Source organism: Rhinolophus sinicus, linkage group LG07, assembly GCF_036562045.2.
Source record: "Rhinolophus sinicus isolate RSC01 linkage group LG07, ASM3656204v1, whole genome shotgun sequence".
Lineage (NCBI taxonomy): Eukaryota > Metazoa > Chordata > Mammalia > Chiroptera > Rhinolophidae > Rhinolophus > Rhinolophus sinicus.
The window spans coordinates 1,876,731-1,896,325 of NC_133757.1; the positions used below are offsets into that span (position 1 = coordinate 1,876,731).

Genomic DNA, 19,595 nt, shown 5'->3' on the forward strand with positions numbered 1-19,595 from the left:
GCCGGCGTCACCTCTGCTCTCACCAGGGCCAAGCTCAGAAATGCCATCAGGAAAAAAAAGACGTAAACTGGAATTTTCCCAAGCTGTAAAGAGGTGTCTGGCCAGTGAGGGGAGCCATTGGTTTGGTCTGTGAGTTGTTCTAAATAGTGTGGATTACAGACTCCATCACTCCAGTTCTCTGTTTCTTGAAGGCTATTTCCTCAACCGCTACAAGAAACCCACATCTTAAGAAAAGGAAACTTAAAGTGGTAACTATTATGTTTAACATCACTGTAAAGATGCACATTTATTACACAATTATTTTTAATTAATTTGAACATGTTTATTGTATTCTATTTTTGGTGGGGAAAAAATGTAACATATATTTATTTAGCACAACCTTCTGGAATACACAAAGCGAAAATGGGGAAGACGCATTTTTCTTCTCCCAGTCCATTTCTGACGACTAACTCATGAACTGCTCCACTGTAATGAAAGATTTCTTGCAATAATTGGGCACCAAGGTTAACATTTATTAATTTTCTCCTTTCAGTATAGGCAGCAATTCACCATTTTCTTTTAGTTCCTAAAAAAAAAAAAAGAAAAAGAAAACAGTAACAACGTGTATATATAAAAAATGAAAATATCTAAACAAGTACAGATTTCATCTGTATCAGAGAAGCAAAAGAAACACCTTATTGGATTAAAAGTCCAGTCTACCAACACACTCAAACTAAATATTATGTCATAAAAACGATAAGATCACAAAATTAAAGTGAAAAGGTATTCTAAAACCAACAGATTGTTTAGCATTAGCGAATACAGGAATTGAAGCAAAACTATGAAGCCTACCATTAAAACAAGTTATAAAGAGGAAAAGAACATTTGAATGAAAGAAAAAGGGATGTGATGTTAACGCCCACTCACCCACCGGGCGCATGACGCCTGCTGCCCCCAAGTAGTAACACACTTCACTATTTCAACCCCACCTGGAAAAGCAACAGAACTACCTACCACGTAAATACCAATGTGAAGGCCAGAAATCATTAAAAAGACATGATAATCCAGAAACTTTTGTGCCTATCTCTGAGAATTAAAATTTGAAATACAGCATCGAGTTTAAGACAAAAAGGCAGAGAAGATTTTCTAGTTTAACGTGAACATTCAACCGGATGTAACATGTCAGAGCATTATGAGCAGCATGTACAGCAATCAGTAAAACCACTCAAACCCACGCGAGCTCCTCTCTGGGTTAAACCCAACCGGGCGCGATCCTGCAACACACACTCAGGCAGGCCCCGTGGTGTCTGGGGCTCGCCCACCCCTTGCCAAGCAGAGATCCCGCTGCACTGAAGGCCCTCCGGGAGGACGTAGCCTCACGGGCAGACTGGCTGTGACACCGCGACAGTCACCCCCTTCTCTACGTCTGTCTCCTCCGCTGAGAACAGGGCTGCTGGAAGACCCAGCGGTGTGCGTGGCACAGGGCATTTGTCATCGTCACTGCCGTCAATGGCCACCAGCAGCCTAGAGGGCCACGGTCGGCTCCAGAATGTCTGGAGGCCAAGCAGTCAGCAGCAGTGAACTGTCCACTCGCTAGAGGGGAGATGGACTCACTGAGTTCACATCAATTAGCAGCTGTTCTTCTGAGGACGTTGAGACTTATTCACCATTGAGCTACGAGTCATCCACTTACGCAGTCGCCATTCCACACAACAGGCCCTCAGAGCTCCAGCAGAGGCCAGCCGGACAGATCCGTCTGGAACCAACTGATGTTTCCACTGAACTAAAGCTGAACCACTGCGCTCTGCCAGAAACAGAGCAAAATGGCAGTCTGGAGCTAGGCCCGGTCATCTCCTCCAGAAGAAATGTTGCCAACAGCGCACATTTCCAAACGTGTCTGTTCTCAGCAGGGGCACATGACAATCACACAACACCCTGTTACACACCTACAAAGAAGCTGCCCACAGCTCAGCTGACAATGAGACTTATCGACTGTATCTTCCCAAGAGTTACCAATGGCTACGGTACAGGTTACCGAACACTCAGACCAGAACAGGCTCAAGAGTAATTGGGGTTTAAAGACTGTTGGTTTGCGTCTTACAGAAGTTAATACGCACACGTGTGTGTGCACACGTACATATATAAACAAACGCAGGCCGACTTTTGTGCTTTAGGACTATTCAAAAGCTGCTAAGTGAGGCCTTTTTTCCCGCCAGGAACGAGACTTTATTTACCAGGAAGACACCTCACTGGCTTGCTTACGAAGTGGGCCGCACACGGGAGCCCAGCAGGACACACCTGCATGGAGACAACGTGGGGCCAGCAGCCTCTGCACCCGAAGGCCTGTGTCTACAAACCCGGCCCGACCCCCGTGCTGATACCCTCAGGTAGACCCGAGTGCCTTTACGTCCCCAAGTGCCAGCGCGAGCCTCCTGCCCTGTGACATAGCTGGAACCACGGCTGCTCACACTTGCTGCCCGCTTACCACGGCAGGGATGTGACTGCAGGAAAGGCCTCCTGGCCGTGCGCAGAGGACGGCCGGGCCAAAGCAGCTCCGCCAGCCCGGCCGGGGGGGCCTGTGCTTCTCCAGCGTACCCCACTCCCGCGCAGGCCGTCCCACACCCATCCACTGCCACGCTCTTCCAACACCGTGACACAGCCCTAGGCGCAGTGGGGTGGGGGAGGCTGTGAGGACAGGAAAGCTCAGCTTCCCTCTGGGGGTCGGCTAACAGACAGCTCTGGTGCGATCGCACAGGGGTGCCCTCAATTCTAGACTTTCAATCTGGGAAGAGAAGTCATGCCCATTTAAAATTCAAAGAGCGCTGACGCAAAGCAAACCAAGGAAGGAAATTCACCATCAAAGACGCATAAGAAGCGGTGTCTCGCGAAGCACGCTTACAGCCTGACAGCTGACCCATTTGCTAACACCTGAGAACCAAACGGGGGCCTGGATGGCACCCAACGCAATCCTGCATTTTCCTTTTAGGAAACTGTAGTCAGTAGGTGACCTCGGGCAGTGCCGGGCCAGCATTGGGACTCAGACCTCCTGCCCAGGGCCTAGCACCTTTCACTCCGTCACCCAAGAGCATGTGAGTGAGGCCAAATGAGTGACACGAGAAGATAGTCATCATAACAACACAAGTAGGAAGGAAAGGAGAACTTCAGAAGCAGGAGCCAAACAGGCGTTTCTTGCTGGAAGAATCTGTACATGCTTCACAGGCAAGACGCCTTGAAGGACACAGAAACAGATTAGCTGTGGAAGACGCAAGGGTGGGAGACGCAAGGCCGTCCGCAGCAGGAGCCAGGGTGAAGAAAAGCTGAAAACATGCAGAAAAGTCCTATCGCCGTTAATACATTGGGAGTAAAATCAAATTGGGAGCTGGGAATAACTCGGCTTCTCTGACACAACGTTCCAGAGCTGGGATTGAGCTGGAAGTCCCTTGGGAGCGGAAGGCGCTCGGAAGGGACTCAGCACGTCGGGAAAGGCCCCACACTGGGGGACGTGACCGACGAGCTCAGGTGAGAGGCAAGAAGAGTGACAGTGAGAAGGACAAGACAGGATGGTCGTAGAAACGGTAACACTGGTTAGAAATGACGGGATGGGGCCAGAAAGGAAAGGCGGCCAGGACAACCCCCGAGTTTCTGTTCAAAATGAAATGATAATTTTCGCACACGTCAAAGCTCTCAGTTGTGCAGGAGGCCAATGAGTTCTGCCTGACCTTACCTTAACGATGTCCAATCCTCCGACTAGCTCCCCTTTCACATACAGCTGGGGGTACGTTGGCCAGTTGGAGAACGTTTTTAATCCTTGCCGAACCTACGGAAACAGAAGGGACCCTGAAACCTTCCACCACACTGCAGTGATTAAAAGTAAGACAAAGGACAGAAAACACAGAACTCACTTCTTCATCCTCCAAGATATCAAATGTCTCATATTCAACACTACAAAAAAGAGAAAACATTGTAACAGGAAATACAGAAAATTTCTGTTTTCAACAAAAATTGTAAAACCTATTTTTGTGTTTTAAAAAGTCAAGAAAAGTAAATAAAACATTTGTTGCTAACAAAATTTACTGTGGAAAAATGGAAACGATTTTACTTCTTAATCTGTCAAGAACTACACAGAATAAGTCATCCCAAGATACAAATGTCTGCGAATTTTCCTCTAGGCACCATTAGGTTAGACAAGGGTCAGCGTCCTTTTTCTTAAGGGGAGATGACACTGAGGCCCGCAGCCACGGCTGGAGGCTGGCGCACGGGCTGAGCGGGGCTCACCGGCCGGGAGAAACTGCCAATGCCGCCCGCACTGTGAGGGTCTGCCTATTCCAGAACACGCATGCCGCTTTCAGTATGCAGAAAGCCAGACACAGCTTTCTTTATGCTGTATCATGAACTCTACTTGTGTGAATGCATGAAAAATCTGTGGTTGCACCGACCTCCAACCACATACATCTACCCGGAAGGATTTCACTCTAACGTGGTCAGGAAATCAGCAGGAACGTAGGCCGAGTCCCTGCAGTGGGCGAGGGCATGTGTGCACTTCCAAAAGCTGGCCAAAGGAAATGCCTCAAAAAAAAAAAACCGAAACCACCTGCAGAGGAAAATCTTGTTTACTTAGTAAACAAGTTCCCAAGAAAACTGTCCATGTGCAGAAACAGTGAAAAAAATAAGACAGGATAAATCAGCAGCAGTACCAAAAAAGGGACTGTCTGAAAGAACAAAAAGCGGTTTGAATAAAGGACCCACACCACGTAAGTCTACCTTCAAGTTGAACTCCAGGACGTGGAGCTCTGAATCGAACAGTGTGATACAAATAATGAGCCACAGGAGCAGCTGCAAGGGGTCCAGGAGACCGGGCCCCAGTGTGAGCAGCTGCACGGCATCCTAACAGCCACGGCATCCTAACAGCCACGGCATCCTAACAGCCGATACACCTCCTGAAAGTCCTTTGTAAAGGGTACCTGTCACACCTCGATATACACCTGGGACTCAGCCCCTCACAGCATGTGAATTTGGGCTAGCAAGGAAAAGGTAAGTGCAAGAGTGGAGGAGAAGGGATAAAAAACCAGTTTTCTCCACATGCCATGACCCAGCTAGAGCACGGTCTGTTAAAGGAGCCACAGAGGTCCCCACGGCCTCGCTGGTCACAGAGCGATCGATTGTGTTTACCGAGTCTAGCGCTGGGCAGGTATTCTCTCCCAAAGGCGGCCCCTGCTCTGGGAAAACCGGTACTTCAATCAATGTGTTTTAGACAGATATGGGACAGAAAGCAAAGACAGAGAGACTTCCCCGTACACGAGCTGAGACAGGCCCACTGTTGTCCTGGCCTGTGCCCCGAGGGGACACGCTGAGGCCAGGGAGAGGTGAATGGAGTGTCTCACCGTGGAGCTGTGGCCGAAGAAAGACAGAGGAAGGGGGCCGTAAAGATGATGACCAAAACCAAGCCAGCCTCCCCTCCGCCCGCAGGCGGGTGAAGAAGGGGCAGGCTGGACACCACAGGACAACAGGCTGACTAGACTCTCGTCTGTAAAATGTCACAATCATTTGAGGAAATCAATCGTTTTTCTCTTTACTTACCAAAGGTGGTATTTCAAGCCATGCTGCTCAACTGATACTTTCTGTTCTGCCCAAGAATGTCTAAATATTGCGAAGGTTACTTTCCCTGTAATTTCATAGGGTTGCCTGCTCTATTTACAGCTATGGTTAGAATCTTTACAATATTAAAGAGCAATCATGAAGTGAGAAATAAGCAAAAACATGTGACAAACCTTAAGAACGTGTTAAATAAATTACCTCCAAGTAAGTGGTTTCTGCTTTTACTTTTTTTAATTGAAGTACAATTGACATATAAAATGGTTTTGTTTTTAGTCACAATTTTCTTACCTGGCAGCTTCATCCCTGAGCAGATCAAAAGCATGGACACTGCAATCTCACCTAACCTACATCTCAGATTCAGATAAGGGACTTTAATGTGTGCCTATCAGTTCTGTGAACTGTTTAGAAACTAGAATTGTGTTTGAAGAAAATTAAAAACCCACAATACACTTTCCCTAAAATGTCTTATGCCTGGTAAGACCTCAGTTATTAACTTTCCTCTGGGAACGTAGACAAATAGTTATGTCACTGTTGCCTAAGAACCTCCTTTGTTACCAACAGGCATGACGCTGGCCAGAAAATTCTACTGTACTCTAAGTTAAAACATTCACAAAACATTACAGCAAAATTAATACGTAGATAAAAACTCATGAATGAACAGACATCACAACTGAAAACCATCAGTGGCAGAACCGAAAAGTTGGAATTTCTTAAATACACCATTTGAAAATAAGGTTTACTCACCCAGTACTATTCAGTATTTCCAAAATTTGTTTGCTGAATCCACACTTAGCTTCCTAAATTTAGAAAAACAAATTTTAAGGTGGGTTGCATTTTCCACACGGCCCACTGGCATGGCTGTACCTAACGCTTTGTCAAGCTGACAGCAGCTGACAGTGACACGCCACCGCGATGACGAGGTTTCAGGAGGCCACCGGAGCCTCTGACCTTTGCGATTCAGGTACTTCTGAGTCCAAGCTGGACGCTCTACTGCTCTATTTCTCTCACACGGAGATCTCAACCAGCTCAGCCTTTTGGCGGCGATTTTCATCATCGCTTCCCTGGTCCATTACATTAAAGATGAATGTAACTTTGTCTTATTTTACAAAGCATCAAACTTTTTTGAGGTTCTGGAAATCTTACGCTCTTTTTCACGCCACAGGAGCCCACATCCCATCAATCCTGAAGAAGAGCTTTGCCACCACATAAGCATCTTGACAGCGCTAATAATTATATTCCCGAGATGCACAAACAGTTTCTGGGCTTCCAGAAAAAAACGTTTCGAGAATAAAAATAATCACCAAGAAGAAAAAAGAAAGACGACTTTTCCACCAGTGGGAATTATTAACATCCTCCATTTTGTTTTAATAAATACAGTGAACTGCTCACAGAATCTAGGTCCCATCCAGTGAGCACACGTTGAAATTTATACTACCATTTTCCTGGTTATATTGCTTTCATTATAACAGTTTATTAACTAATTCGTTATGGAAACTAATTGGTTTCATTACATTAGTTATATTAACTTTCCCACGAGTTATCGCAACCTCGTTCTCAGTATCATGCAGTCTGTTCACAAAAGGGGAAAGTGGGGCTCTGTGAAGTTCAGTCAAAGAGCTACAAGAACCATCCAATACAAAAAAGAATTAGTTGCCTTGATGTCAGAGGAAGAACCCAGACAAAACAGGATTTAGAGGGAAGTCAGATACATCAGTGGTTCATAACCAGTTAGGGGCAGACTCTGTGAGAATTGGATGAACACTAAGAACTCTCTTTTTAGAAAAGGAGGAATACACAGTCACATACAAAAAAAAAAAAATGCCCAACTGTTTCACTCAAACAAGTACTGAGCACACACAAGGCAGCCAGGGTTTATTTCTCCACCGTGGACACTTCGGACAAGAGCTCGGAGCGTCCCTGTATCCAGAGGTACAGTGGCCGAACTGCATGCTGCAAGTCAGTGGACAGACTCAAATGGTGACACAGCTCACAGAACAGGACGCAGGTCACAGTGCTGACCACGCTGGCAGCAGAAAGAAACGCACCATGGAGACTCCTGTTTGATCTCCATGAGCCCCGTTCAGGCCTGGAGAACTTCCTGAAGCCGCGCGGCTTCATTAGCTACGCTGGAAAAAAGGCCGAAGTGGCCCCTCGGTGCACATGTGAACATCGAAAGAAATTACAAATAAAACCATTTTTGAGTTCTTTACCTGTTTGCTTCCTTTCATAAAGAGCATCACAGAGGCTTTATTTGTCAGTGCTTTGAGCCTAAGGAGAGAGAAGTGACATAAAACGGCTCAGCGCAATTATTAAACACCACTTAGGTCCGCTTCAGGAGCCCCACGCGTGTTTCAGGGACAGCGGGATGACAGTTCACAGCTCTGACTGGCACTGAACAAGCAAAGGCACTGACACTTTCCTTTATCTCACTCCCTCCCTGAGCCACTGTAAAACACAAAATGGCCTTTTAAGGCAACGAATGTTCCTTCAAGCTGCAATTCAAGCCCATCGACTCATAGTACTAAAAAGATACTAATAACCAACTCAGTAAGGAATTGTTCAGTCAGGGGCCTGTCCATGGAGCCCATCAGGAACTTCCAGAACTGCAGCCCGTGTGTTCCCTCCTTTTCCTCAGGAGGCTGTGCTGGCTCCCCAAGGTCACACCTGGGTGGGTGGGTACCCCTGAGACTGACTGGCAGCAGCTGGGGGGCGGGGAGGACGTAATGCTCTCATCTGGTCTCAGGTTCACCATTTACAGTCTCCCAAACCCCAGGACCTGACTTGCTGTCGGGGATTTTCCGTCCTTCTGCTACAATGCCGAGTCGGTAACAGAACTGAGGACCAGTCTGCGTGGGGACAAGGGCCACCCAAGGACTGCTCAGCCTCTGGTGGTCCCGGCACCGTGTTCTCCTGCTTCCCCGGTGCTCTAGATCGTTCGAGGCTCAAGATCTGCTCACAGAATCAAGTCCTCACCAGTGAAACCGCCACCCTCGCAGAGGTAGCTCAGCACACACTGACTCCAGTCTGATTAGCTGGTCCTCAGAAAACCACTAAGAAACAAAGAACACGATGCTGGGCCCGCTCGCTCACGTACGACCCCGCCTACCGGGCCCAGGGGACCAGCACGGCCCCGCGTCCCACCCCCAGATGCCGCCAAGTCTCAGCACCGCTTACCAGGAGCCCTGGAAATTATCGCTCAAAATACACTGCAGTTACTTTCTTTTTTACATATTTCTAGCCAGTCGTCCTTTGGTGTCTGAAGCCACAGGATGTACAGAAGCAGCACACGAGGAACCAGACACAGGGACACACACAAGAGCAGTGCAGTCAACACAGAGCAAAATAAAAGGGAAGCATGTGCACAGACAAGGGCACAGCAGGCCCGCCACCCCGCGTGGGCTCCCAGGGAAGGGACACAACAGAGGACCCAAGTCACAAAGGGACAGCGGCATCACCTCCCTGTCAGAAAGGCTGGGAAGGCTGGGGATCACTTGAAATGTGGCGCTTACAGGTCCTCTTGACACACACGAACACCACTGCTGAGGACAATTCCGTCCCCAAGGGCAGGTAAATCAGGGGGTTCTTGTTAAACACTTGGAGAAATTCTCCAAATGGCATGTGGCACGACAACCACCGAGGCGTTTTACTTGACACACTGAAGCCCCAACAATGAACGGCTGACAGGCTGCCGCATTTCAAAATTCCTTTTAAACCTCGGCATTAATTCCTGTTTATTACAATAAAAGTCCCTGTAGGGCTCCCTAGGGGCCAAAGTCCCAACTTTCTATGAGACAAAATCTCTACAAGCTGATTGAGACCCTTCATAAAACAAGTAAGGCAGGTTTCACAGCTTCAAAACCTCCTTGAACTCGAAGTTCGCGCGGTTTAGAGAGGCAGTGTGCACAGGTGAACCACGGACAGCGTCTGCTTTTCACACTCAACACTTGCACGCGTCCCAATGGGACAATGACAGCAGCAGGCATGGCAGCTCCGCACAAGAAAACACAAGTAGTCCAGGTCTATGCCGTGAGCAGGAACTGTTACTACCACCTGAACACCAAGACAGCTGGATCCTGGCTCCAAAATATGGAGAACTAAAATGTGGTCAGCCCCCTGTGACAATGACACTTCTATAAAAACAAACACCATTCTCCACTTCATCATTAAATTGATGCAAAACTCTCCCCAATCCAAATTAGACCTTCCCAAATTTGCATGACTAGCTTGGCTATAAATAACACAATTATGACCTTAGCAGAGAAAAACAAATCTCTGACTTCTATATAGAAAGGCAATGAGAAAACTGAGAATTAAAAATTTTTTTAAACAATAAATGATCGACTATTGGAAACTTTTAAAACACTTACCTTTCCTCTAATTTGGGAGCTTTGGGGCAAATTGTATCTAGTTCTTTAGATGCTTCAAGCTCCTGAAATAAACACACATGAAAGTTTAAGAAAATACTTGTAAATGTACATCTCCTTGGTCATAATGTAATAGTATATTAGTCAATCCTCTCGTCAGAAATACTTTGCATATGTCCCAGATTCACACAGGTAAATGTAGAGATTCCTGAGATTTATGTAGCTTTATTACAGCGTTTATAAAAGTGTGCTCTAAACGAAAACTCTTTCCGAGGTGCAGATGGCTCAGCGCTGACCTTAATTATGTCCAGTCCTCCTACGAGCTCCCCGGAAACGTAGAGCTGGGGGTAGGTGGGCCAGTTGGAATAGGCTTTGAGGCCCTGACGAACCTCTTCGTCTGAGAAGATGTCAAAGCTGCTAAACTGAATATTGTGCTTGTTAAGAATCTCCACCATCTGCCTGCTGAAACCTGCGCACAGAGAAAGACAAGAGGAACTTAGTTTCTCTCGCTCACATACACGCAATTTTAAATTAATGCAGAGCACACATTATCTATTGACCTGTCTGCTTTCCCAGCGATTTCAGCAACACGGCTGAATGGCATGCAAAGAGAAAGCGAGTCCCAAGAACCCCTTATCTGACCGAGACCCACATACCACGTCCACGTATGGCTTAATTTTTTAACACACTGGTGAGTTAAAAAAAACTGTGTGTGTGTGTGTGTTTATCAAAGTTCCTCTTCAATACTGCACACATTTTTTTGGTATAGGAGAACAATACTGGCCAAAAAGCAGAGATCGCAAGCCCGGCACCGGGCCCATCCACCAAGGGGACGCACAGGGCAGCCCTGGGACTCAGGGGACTGGCCTGGAGCCCTGGACAGTCCCTCCCACTTCTGCTGGTTTGTAAATCTGTGCGAGGCAACACCAGGTGGAGGAGAAAACTCTCCCATAGTTATTTTAACTGCTAGCTGACCAGACTGGAAACCCAATTCTGCTTGGTTCCTGCTGCCCTGTACTACTTCCTGTGGATCCATCTCAGCAGCTCTCAATCTTCACCATCTCTAAGCAGAAGACATTAAACATCAGGACGGAATGTGTTGTCAGCCTAAAACGGGTGTTTTATAGCACAGTGAGTTTCAGGGCTGTCTTCTCGGTTGTTATGTATGAACTGTCAATAAAGTCACACTGTTCTTCCTCATCTGGTGTCACAACTTGACAGTCTCTCCTTTAAAACTATTTACATTCCCCAAAGCATGTTATGCGATGTTTTTTACTACACAGTGGTGACAACCTAAGTCCCATGATTTCATTGTGAGTCAGTGACACGTTTCTGTCCGGGCTTTTTTGACATCTTCTTCTTCTTCTTATGACCTTAGCACTGAAGGTAAGGGTGGGAACGGCAGCCTTTTACAAATCTGCATCTTGTCTGGAAAGAGGGTATTTTCCTTTCCGTAAGCTAATTCTTCCCAACACTTTATACCACTCTGCTCGTTCATGTTCCATAACTCTTCTTTTCAAACACAGCTCTAAGTCACTGGGAAATAACCTATTCTTCAGATTCCACATTCCTACAAGATTTAACAACATCAGCAATTATTTGTAAATAAAAATCGCACCATAAAATTCAGCATGAGATCAATTTCAAGGAGAGGCATTATCTGATGTCCTGCAAAAGCACTTTCACTATTGAAACATGGATCTGTTCCTGAGCTCCAGGCACCTTCCAGATGTGCAGTTTACTGAGATGAAGCACCGGTATTTATTTGTATAGCACATAAGTTGCTTTTCCTACAACTAAAGTGTTAAGTTCATGTACAGCCTGAAGTAAAACACTGATTCTGAAATTTTTCCATTCATCTGGGAGTTCATTAGTAAACAGCTAACGGCTGATTGCTGATGGTTATTCTGTTGCCAATATATTAACTCATTTCGACTGTAACTGGCTGAGAAAAACCTTTCTTTTAGCTTTAGGCAATTACATGCAGACTAGAAAGATTGATTGGTAGTGTTTCATTTTTAAGGGTTAAAGTGGCAGACGGGAAATGTTATGCTTCGGATAAAATAGTATGAAGGCTTTATTCTAATAACAAAATATTTGCACACTTTTTTTTTAAGAAATCGCATGCATGCATGCATGCATGCATGCAATAAAAATACTGAAATTAGAAAAACCATGTCTAACCACTACAGAACCACTGTTTCTATCCAGTCACGTGTACTCCTGACAGACATGAGTAACGGGCCCACCTGCCACATTTCATCACTATCTCACAACAAAAACACCCCAAAAAACACTTCTGAACCTGCAATGTTTTGTGTCTGATTTAAAAAGTAAACCAGTTAGATGACCCCTCACTGCGGGAGAAATTTCTGTGCTGTGGTTCAAATACCTTTTGTTTTGCTCAAAGCTTAGTTAATGGAAATAGATAGATAAATTCCCAAATAACCAAATTAACCTGCACGTTCGAGGACTTAACATTCTGTTTAAACAGATGTCCATCTCAGTGCTTCGTTACAGTCTTCCTGAAACACAAGAGCACCCTGTCTGTCCTCCTGGGAGCACAGAATAAGGACAAGCTGACCCTCTGGCCACGGAGACCCCAGCCGCACGTCAGGCCCCTAACACACTGCCCGGTTCTGAGGCAGCGCCCAAGGACAGGTTCGGGAGACAGAGCCGTGAAACGAAACGTGCAGGGGCTGGACTGAGCCCAGGACACTCCAGGGCAGCTCCCCAAACAGCTACGTAGCTTTCAAGGCTTCCTGACTCACCACTTAAATGCTCCTCATTCATGTTTCCTGATTAACTGAAGTGAGGTGGGGGCCAGCTAATCAAAAATCAAGCCTAGCTCTACTCCTCAAAAAGGGAGTAATGGGTATTACTGAAGGGAGTGTTTTCAAAGTGAATTCTGCACAAAATACGGAAAATACCAGCACCTCAAGTTCGAGAGTCCATGGCCATTGCTTTGACAAAGGAGGCTCTGCCTATCTCCACCTCTAACATGCCAACAGAGGAGCAAAGCAACATTCCACTAAACAGGCTCAGACAGGAAGAGGGGGAACGGCATGTGGTTCCTGCAGGAAGAAAGAGTCAAGCTAAACACTGTGTGCAGCAGTGTACCCAGGAAAGGGCCCGCGGGTCCGGGCCGTCACTGAAGGGCATCGCACGGCCGTGACAATGACAGCATTCCGATTCATCCCTGAGTGGGGCTTTGATTAGAGAACACCAACACCGTAAAAGCATCTAGTAACTGCATGTGCTAGAAAGACATGTAACAGAAACCAAAATATCGGGAAACAGAAAAGCCTATCATTATAAAAGTGTACCTACAAAAATTATAAAGAATAAAATACTCGTGAGTACTTGTACGGAATGAAACTGTTAAATTGTATATATCTAAAAATCTCTTAATTCCCTCATTACGTCTTTTATTATCTAAATGTCTGATACCGTGTTTTTCAGATTGCCCTGAAATGTTTTAAAGCTTCTTTTTGATTCTACCTTATTTGTACAGTCTTCTAAATGCCACTCATACAGGTAATATAAAAATGGCTATCAGTACATCATAAATTCAGTCTCGCAAAGTAAAAGGTGAGCAGGAAAGTGATTATTTCTAAGTGTAACTCTAACTTATCTGAACTAAACAGGATCTTCAGGATTGGCCGCAACCCCTGCCCTGCAAGGAAGAAGTGAATGGAGGCACGAGGGGGGTCACTAAGCTGCAACTCCAGTTACCGAGGCAGGTGGCACGGTGGTCAGGACCGGCCCCCTGTCGTGACATCCAGCCTACGACGCTTCCCAGTATGCCACCTGCCCACCTGCCCGAGGCGTCGGTTTCGTCACCTGCCCATTGCATGAGGTCGTCCTTCAGAAAAGCTGCCGAGGACGCTCCTGCCGATCCCGAGGAAGGGGCCACTCCATGGGCTTTCCTGTCGGTTTCCTGTGTCTGACGGTCCCAAGCGCTCTGGACCTGAAAGCCCACACTGACCTTGCAAGTCCTTGTCATGAGGCCACCACATCCAGTACCAGAAAGGACTGTCAGGCCTGATGGCAGGCAGCAAACCAGCTGCAACTTCCATTAAAACCCAAGCACCACATACAGAGACCGTGTTGCCATTTTTAGTTAATTCTGGTGCAGACCAAGTGAGCTTTTCAATACATCAAGGGCAGCATCTCACATGCAAATACCAGCAAGGAAATTTTTCAAGTAGAACTGAGAAATAAAGGAACCATTTATCTTTTTAAGTTAGAATTCACCACGAACCTTTATTTTTTAAACTGTAGACTTTTTCATAATTTAATATGCAATTTGGTAGCCACCCTGAGAAGAATTTACAATTCAATTTATTTTGGAGGCTTGGCTATTTTTATAAAGCCGCACCGGACAGGTAGTAACCCTCTGAACAGCACACTCAGTTATACTGCCACCTGTGCAGTTGAAATAACTACTCAGATTCTCAACAGAATCATCAAAGGGCACTAAACGCTCAATTATGCGGTATAATGTCACACGAGGCACAGTAAAAAGAAAACATAAACCCAATACCAGAGGGCTCAAAGAACTCTACCACTGACGTAAGGACAAAATCACAAGCATGCCGGTGTATGAGGTTCAGAAAACAAGAGTGACTACAAGCCACAGCATTGGGAATCTTTCAATTCCCAGAAGCCCTGGGTGACGATGACAGCAACGTGCGGGCGACATGGTCATTAGACCTGAGAGACAACAGGCCAGGCAGAAGCACCAGGGCAGACAGAGGGGCACTGCCAAATCCTGCCAAGGTGTGAACTGCTGAATCCGGACCAGATGAAGGAAAGGGGGCTGCCAAGAAAGAGATGATGGCTGTTACTAGCAAAATTCACCGGGCAGAAGCCTATTCCTGGAGCCAGCAAGATGGGAGCTGCATCCTAAGCCCAACCCTGCTACCAGGCGACCGTGAGCGAGTTGCCCACACCTTTGGGTACTTTGGGTACCACCACCACCTTGACTTAGATGACGTCTAAGATGCCTTTGGGTTCAACATTCTCTGAGTCTGTCGTGCAAACTCATTCACATCACCCACTCACACAACGCCACTGGGTGTTAGAACCGTTCTGCTTTTCTGCAGGTGTCTGAAGACAAGTCTAAGACACACGGTGCAGCCTGGAAAGAGCGTGTGCAGCCCAGCTTCCTGGAGCCTGGTCACGAACCTTAACAGCAGCTCCTTACCACAGCGAGGTTCCTGGGGAGTCCCCTTCATAAACAGCATGCAGGGGGCGGCGTGCGTTAACTTCTTCAGGCGGACGCTGAGGTCTTCTTTAGGGTGTTCACTCCCGCTGGGTGGGAAGGAGCCCACAGACGCGTGGCGCTGAACTTTTTTGGTCAACTCTGGGGCATGTGCGCCATCTAACCGGTCAATTCTCTGAGAATTCTAAAGTCAAAAACCTCCTTTAGAATACTTGTGACATTCCTTCATCATCTCTACACTTTAGGCTCCGAAATGGGAACAAGTATAAATCCATAGTTCTAGCCAGTTTGTAAAGGGGGCAACACTATTATTGGAGAAGTTTGTAACACTCTGACTACCGCTTGCCTGCGATGCACCTCAATTTTAAAAAGAAATGTTTTCTTCCCCCCCCCTTTTGGGAACACACCAGGAAAACATTTGTAAATTTTCAAGTATCAAATCCCTTCAAGTAGTTAATGTTTTGAAAGACTGCGGTACAAAAGTTTATGACACATTTACATCTAAATGAGACTCACTGGGATAGCTGTAAACTTCCTCACATCTCACACTCACACCAGATCAGAGTCTAATCTGAAAGAGAAAGGATCGCCCCACCCTCGCTGGGATGAACACTTTAAGTATAAATGACAGAGTTGGGGAGCTGTGGTAACACCCAGAGGTGCTCTGAAGCACAGATTTGCACCATCTCCTAAGAACCATAAATCAACCCAGACCCAGCCAGATGTTTCATTATGCCCTAGTGACCAACATCTGCCCCAACTCAGGGAATGTTTGGGGTCTACAGCACGTATCTGGATTTTTCTCAAGAAGCTCAGTTCTAGGTGCTGGACCTGCACAGTCTAGGTCCCTTTTCCAGGACCCCCAGGACAAGCAAACAAAGAGACTACGCGAAGAAAGGGCAAAGCCAAAACAACCCAACGCCCATGTTCAGGAAAGAGGGGAGAGCAGAAAGGAACCAAAACAGACCCCCAGGCCCGGGACAGATGGAGAATCTCTTGAGCCATTTTTATCCTTACCTTGAAAAACAGAAAGGTGGGAACAGAACTAATTTCATATTTTTCAGATACTTCAGGAACAGCCTCCGCTTCCAACTTAAAAGAAAAGAATTTAAGCTTGATTATAAAAAGGTCCTTTTTCACTACTTCAAATGCAAATCAGTTGACTTTTTTTTCCAAGAGTACACAAAAGTTTGTGACACATTTCCATTTAAATGAGACTCACTGGGCTGGCATGACATCCACTGAGTATGCAGTGTCAAAACAGGTTCAGAGGTTTTTATTTTGTTGCACATTTCAAAAGATGCCTGCAGGCTGTGAATAAAATTTTTGGTGCACTAGTGACCTAGTAAATTTTCAATCATATGCAGCTACTACTATATTGAAATCCATAAATCACTGACCCCAGTTATGTCATGATTACAGCGCTTATTTTCTGCCCACAGCAATTCTTGCCGTTTGCTCTATTGACTAATTTCGAGAGGCAGTGCATCATGACTGACAGTTGCAGCCTTCTGCAAATTACAACCAAAAAGGAATGTTTCTTCAATAAAGTATCGATGTCTGATAAGTTCACTTTTAACTCCTGCAAGGCTGCTGACACTAAGCAGATACCTTGCTAGGTTACCTGCTTAGGGTCTATCTACACATTTGAATGCACGTTAGAAAAGACGGCTGCACTCTGTCTGGTAATTTCCCCTCAACAAGAAATGATATGATACCTGATACATGGATTTAAAGCAAATTTAGTGACACAATTTCCAAATAATTAGAACACAATTACTGTAAACTATTTAGGTAGAACTTCATAAACAGTGTACTTTGAGAAAAACCGAGAGTATTATATCTTTCCCTCACAGGACTGCCAATGTAATATAAACTTTTTAAAACCAATAAAAATCTGTATTCATATTATACCTATAGGAAATAAGATTTATTGATAAATTACATTGTTAAAAGTTGTTTAAATACATGTGCTGTATTTCTCAAAGACTGAAAGATTTCTACTGGGCTTGAAAGACCACTTCTATCTAGTGCTTAAACCAACCCAGCCTCCCCGCCTAAATGCACCGTGAAGATAAGTGCAGGCACCACCATTTGTTTTTGGTCTGTATCTTCCAACTCATATATTCTTGGGTGCTCGTTGTTTTTAGAACATCCTTCTGAAACAGTATTTTTAATTATTTTCATTTTTTAAATGTATTTATGTGAAAACTATATACATTTAAATCAACATCAACTGTTCAATACAAGTGAAAAAAGAACAAAGACAAAAAGCACTGGGAGACAGCTATTTAGAACAGACTCTTTCTCAATTTTAGAAACTTTGGAGCTGTTTTCTTTCCCACAATTCCGCAATCAGACCAAAGCGGAGCAGAGGCGGTGACGACACAGGCAGTTCATGATTCTCTTTCCATCGAGCGCCCACCATACACTGGGCACGGGCTAGGCTCACGTAGGATCCCCACCTTTGGTATTACTGGATTCTAACAGAAAGGATACAATCCCAAAAAAGGGCAGGAGGAAGTAGAAACAGGAGAATACAGTCTTTAACCAGAACAAAACAGGTAGCATCCTGACTCATAAAAACCAATTCCTATAGGCTTTCAAAAGCTGATGTCTTCTGCTGGGTTTCAGTGGGGTCCCTGACGGATAACTCTCCTGGGAAGCAAACGACCCTACTGCTGTCCCTGCTGCAGCTGGGAGGACCACTACATGTGCCTCCCCCCACGGGCGGGCTCCCGGAAGACCAGCTCTTAATGAGACCAAGGCAGTAGTGACAGACAAACCCTCCTGAGCACAGGCCTATCATCAAAGGCAAAGCCATTCCTGGGACACCAAGGGCATCTGAGCTCCGGAAACCTTTGCAGCACTGAAACTCCTCAGAAATGTTCTTGATGGATGTAAAATATGAGTGATATGTAAATAGAAAATAAGTATATAAGTACTTTTAAATGTTCTGCATTCAGAAGAGATCAAAGACGGTCAAGACCAGGTGCCTTTCCCAGAAGGCCGACTCTGCCACAGACCACGTGTGCCCTTTACATAAGCCTTGTCTACTTGGGTACAACTGGAAAGGTGGCCGCATATCATCACATCAACCTCACACCTGGCTAGGGACAGAGGTAACTTGTCCAGACACACAGTTAATAAGTAGATGGGCCGAGAGACAAACCCAAGGGTGCCTGACAAAGCCCGTGCAGCTTTCACTACACTAAGGTTAGTTTTGTCTACGACGACAATCAGAAAGAAAGACTCAGTGTCACAGACAGGATTGACACATGACTTCACGACAACCAAGCACGCACATTTCCAGAACGGAATCCCACAGACAGAATGCTGTCGGTGGGAACCATTTGCTTCCTGTACCGTGAATCTCCAACCTGGACCCTTTCCACGCAGCGTGCCGTGGGTCCGTGGAGAAGGGATGAGCAGAGGCAGGGAGGTGTCACCAGCACAAGATAAAGCCAGGGGGAGGGAATTCTCTCTCCACAGTCTACTCCAATTTACCCGGGGTCACCGAGGCCAGTACGACAGTAATGGCCAAAGCTGTGGTTTCACTCAGGCCAGACGAGGCTCTAAGCGCGTGCGTCTCGTGTGCTGACTCACTGAATCCTCACACCATCTCGGTGCTGTCATTACACTCAGCTCAGGGAAGACACTGAAGCTTTGAGACGTTAGACGTTGCTCAAGATTCCAGCACCGCTGAGTGGCGGACGGAGGCCGCCTGGCTCCAGTCACATTGCCATTTACCAAACCCAGAGATCACTCACTTTTCCTCATTTTACCAACCTCTCAGTGTCATTCACTAAGCACGCGGCACTGAGCTGGTGACACCCTTCGCTTAGCTTTCCATTTCTTCTTCCCTCTCGAGCTCTCACTCATCTCTGGCTTCTGCCTGCACCTCTGGCCAACGGCCGCATGGCCGCACAGCCCAGGCTTGGCTTCACGCTTGCTTGTCCTCACCCCCTGCAGCGGTCTCATCCAACCCACAGCTCCAAGGAACCCAATACGGCAACGACACTCAGTGCAGTGTATCCAGGCCACAACTGCCCTGCCCTCCCCTCCGGGTCTGCGCTCGACGCGGCACTCGGATCTCTACTAGACATCGCCCACTAACCATGGTCTTTCCATGTAATCCATCCAGTTGCTCAAATCAAAAAAAGACAACCCTGATTAATCCATTTTCCTCCCCACAACATCCAACCCATCAACAGGTCATCTGAATTCCCCACCAAAACATAAGCCGACTCAGACAGGCCATGACATCATTTCAGTGCTCTCTCCCTGCTAGTGTCCCCTGGCCTAGTGACACAGCCTCCCCCTGGTGTACCTGCTTCTCGTCTGCACCCTTACCCCCTAAGGCATCCTCCAGGCAGCGGCCAGAGTCAGCGCCTTAGCACTTGGACTGTCCGGGCGGGATGAAGCCGCCC

General features: G+C 46.3%; 1 protein-coding gene across 1 annotated transcript in view; it reads right to left on the reverse strand.

The window, feature by feature from the left end:
- Positions 1–283: 283 nt before the first annotated feature.
- The window catches only part of GLRX3 (glutaredoxin 3), a 29,203-nt gene continuing 9,891 nt past the window's right edge, over positions 284–19,595 (reverse strand). The window contains exons 3-11 of the mRNA XM_074338793.1: positions 16,183–16,257; positions 15,148–15,349; positions 10,235–10,407; positions 9,942–10,003; positions 7,785–7,842; positions 6,319–6,371; positions 3,882–3,921; positions 3,704–3,796; positions 284–565 (exon numbers count right to left, since the gene is read on the reverse strand). Of these exons, the coding sequence (XP_074194894.1) occupies positions 515–565; positions 3,704–3,796; positions 3,882–3,921; positions 6,319–6,371; positions 7,785–7,842; positions 9,942–10,003; positions 10,235–10,407; positions 15,148–15,349; positions 16,183–16,257 (807 nt within the window). The 3' untranslated portion in view covers positions 284–514. The remainder of the gene's footprint in view (positions 566–3,703; positions 3,797–3,881; positions 3,922–6,318; positions 6,372–7,784; positions 7,843–9,941; positions 10,004–10,234; positions 10,408–15,147; positions 15,350–16,182; positions 16,258–19,595) is intronic.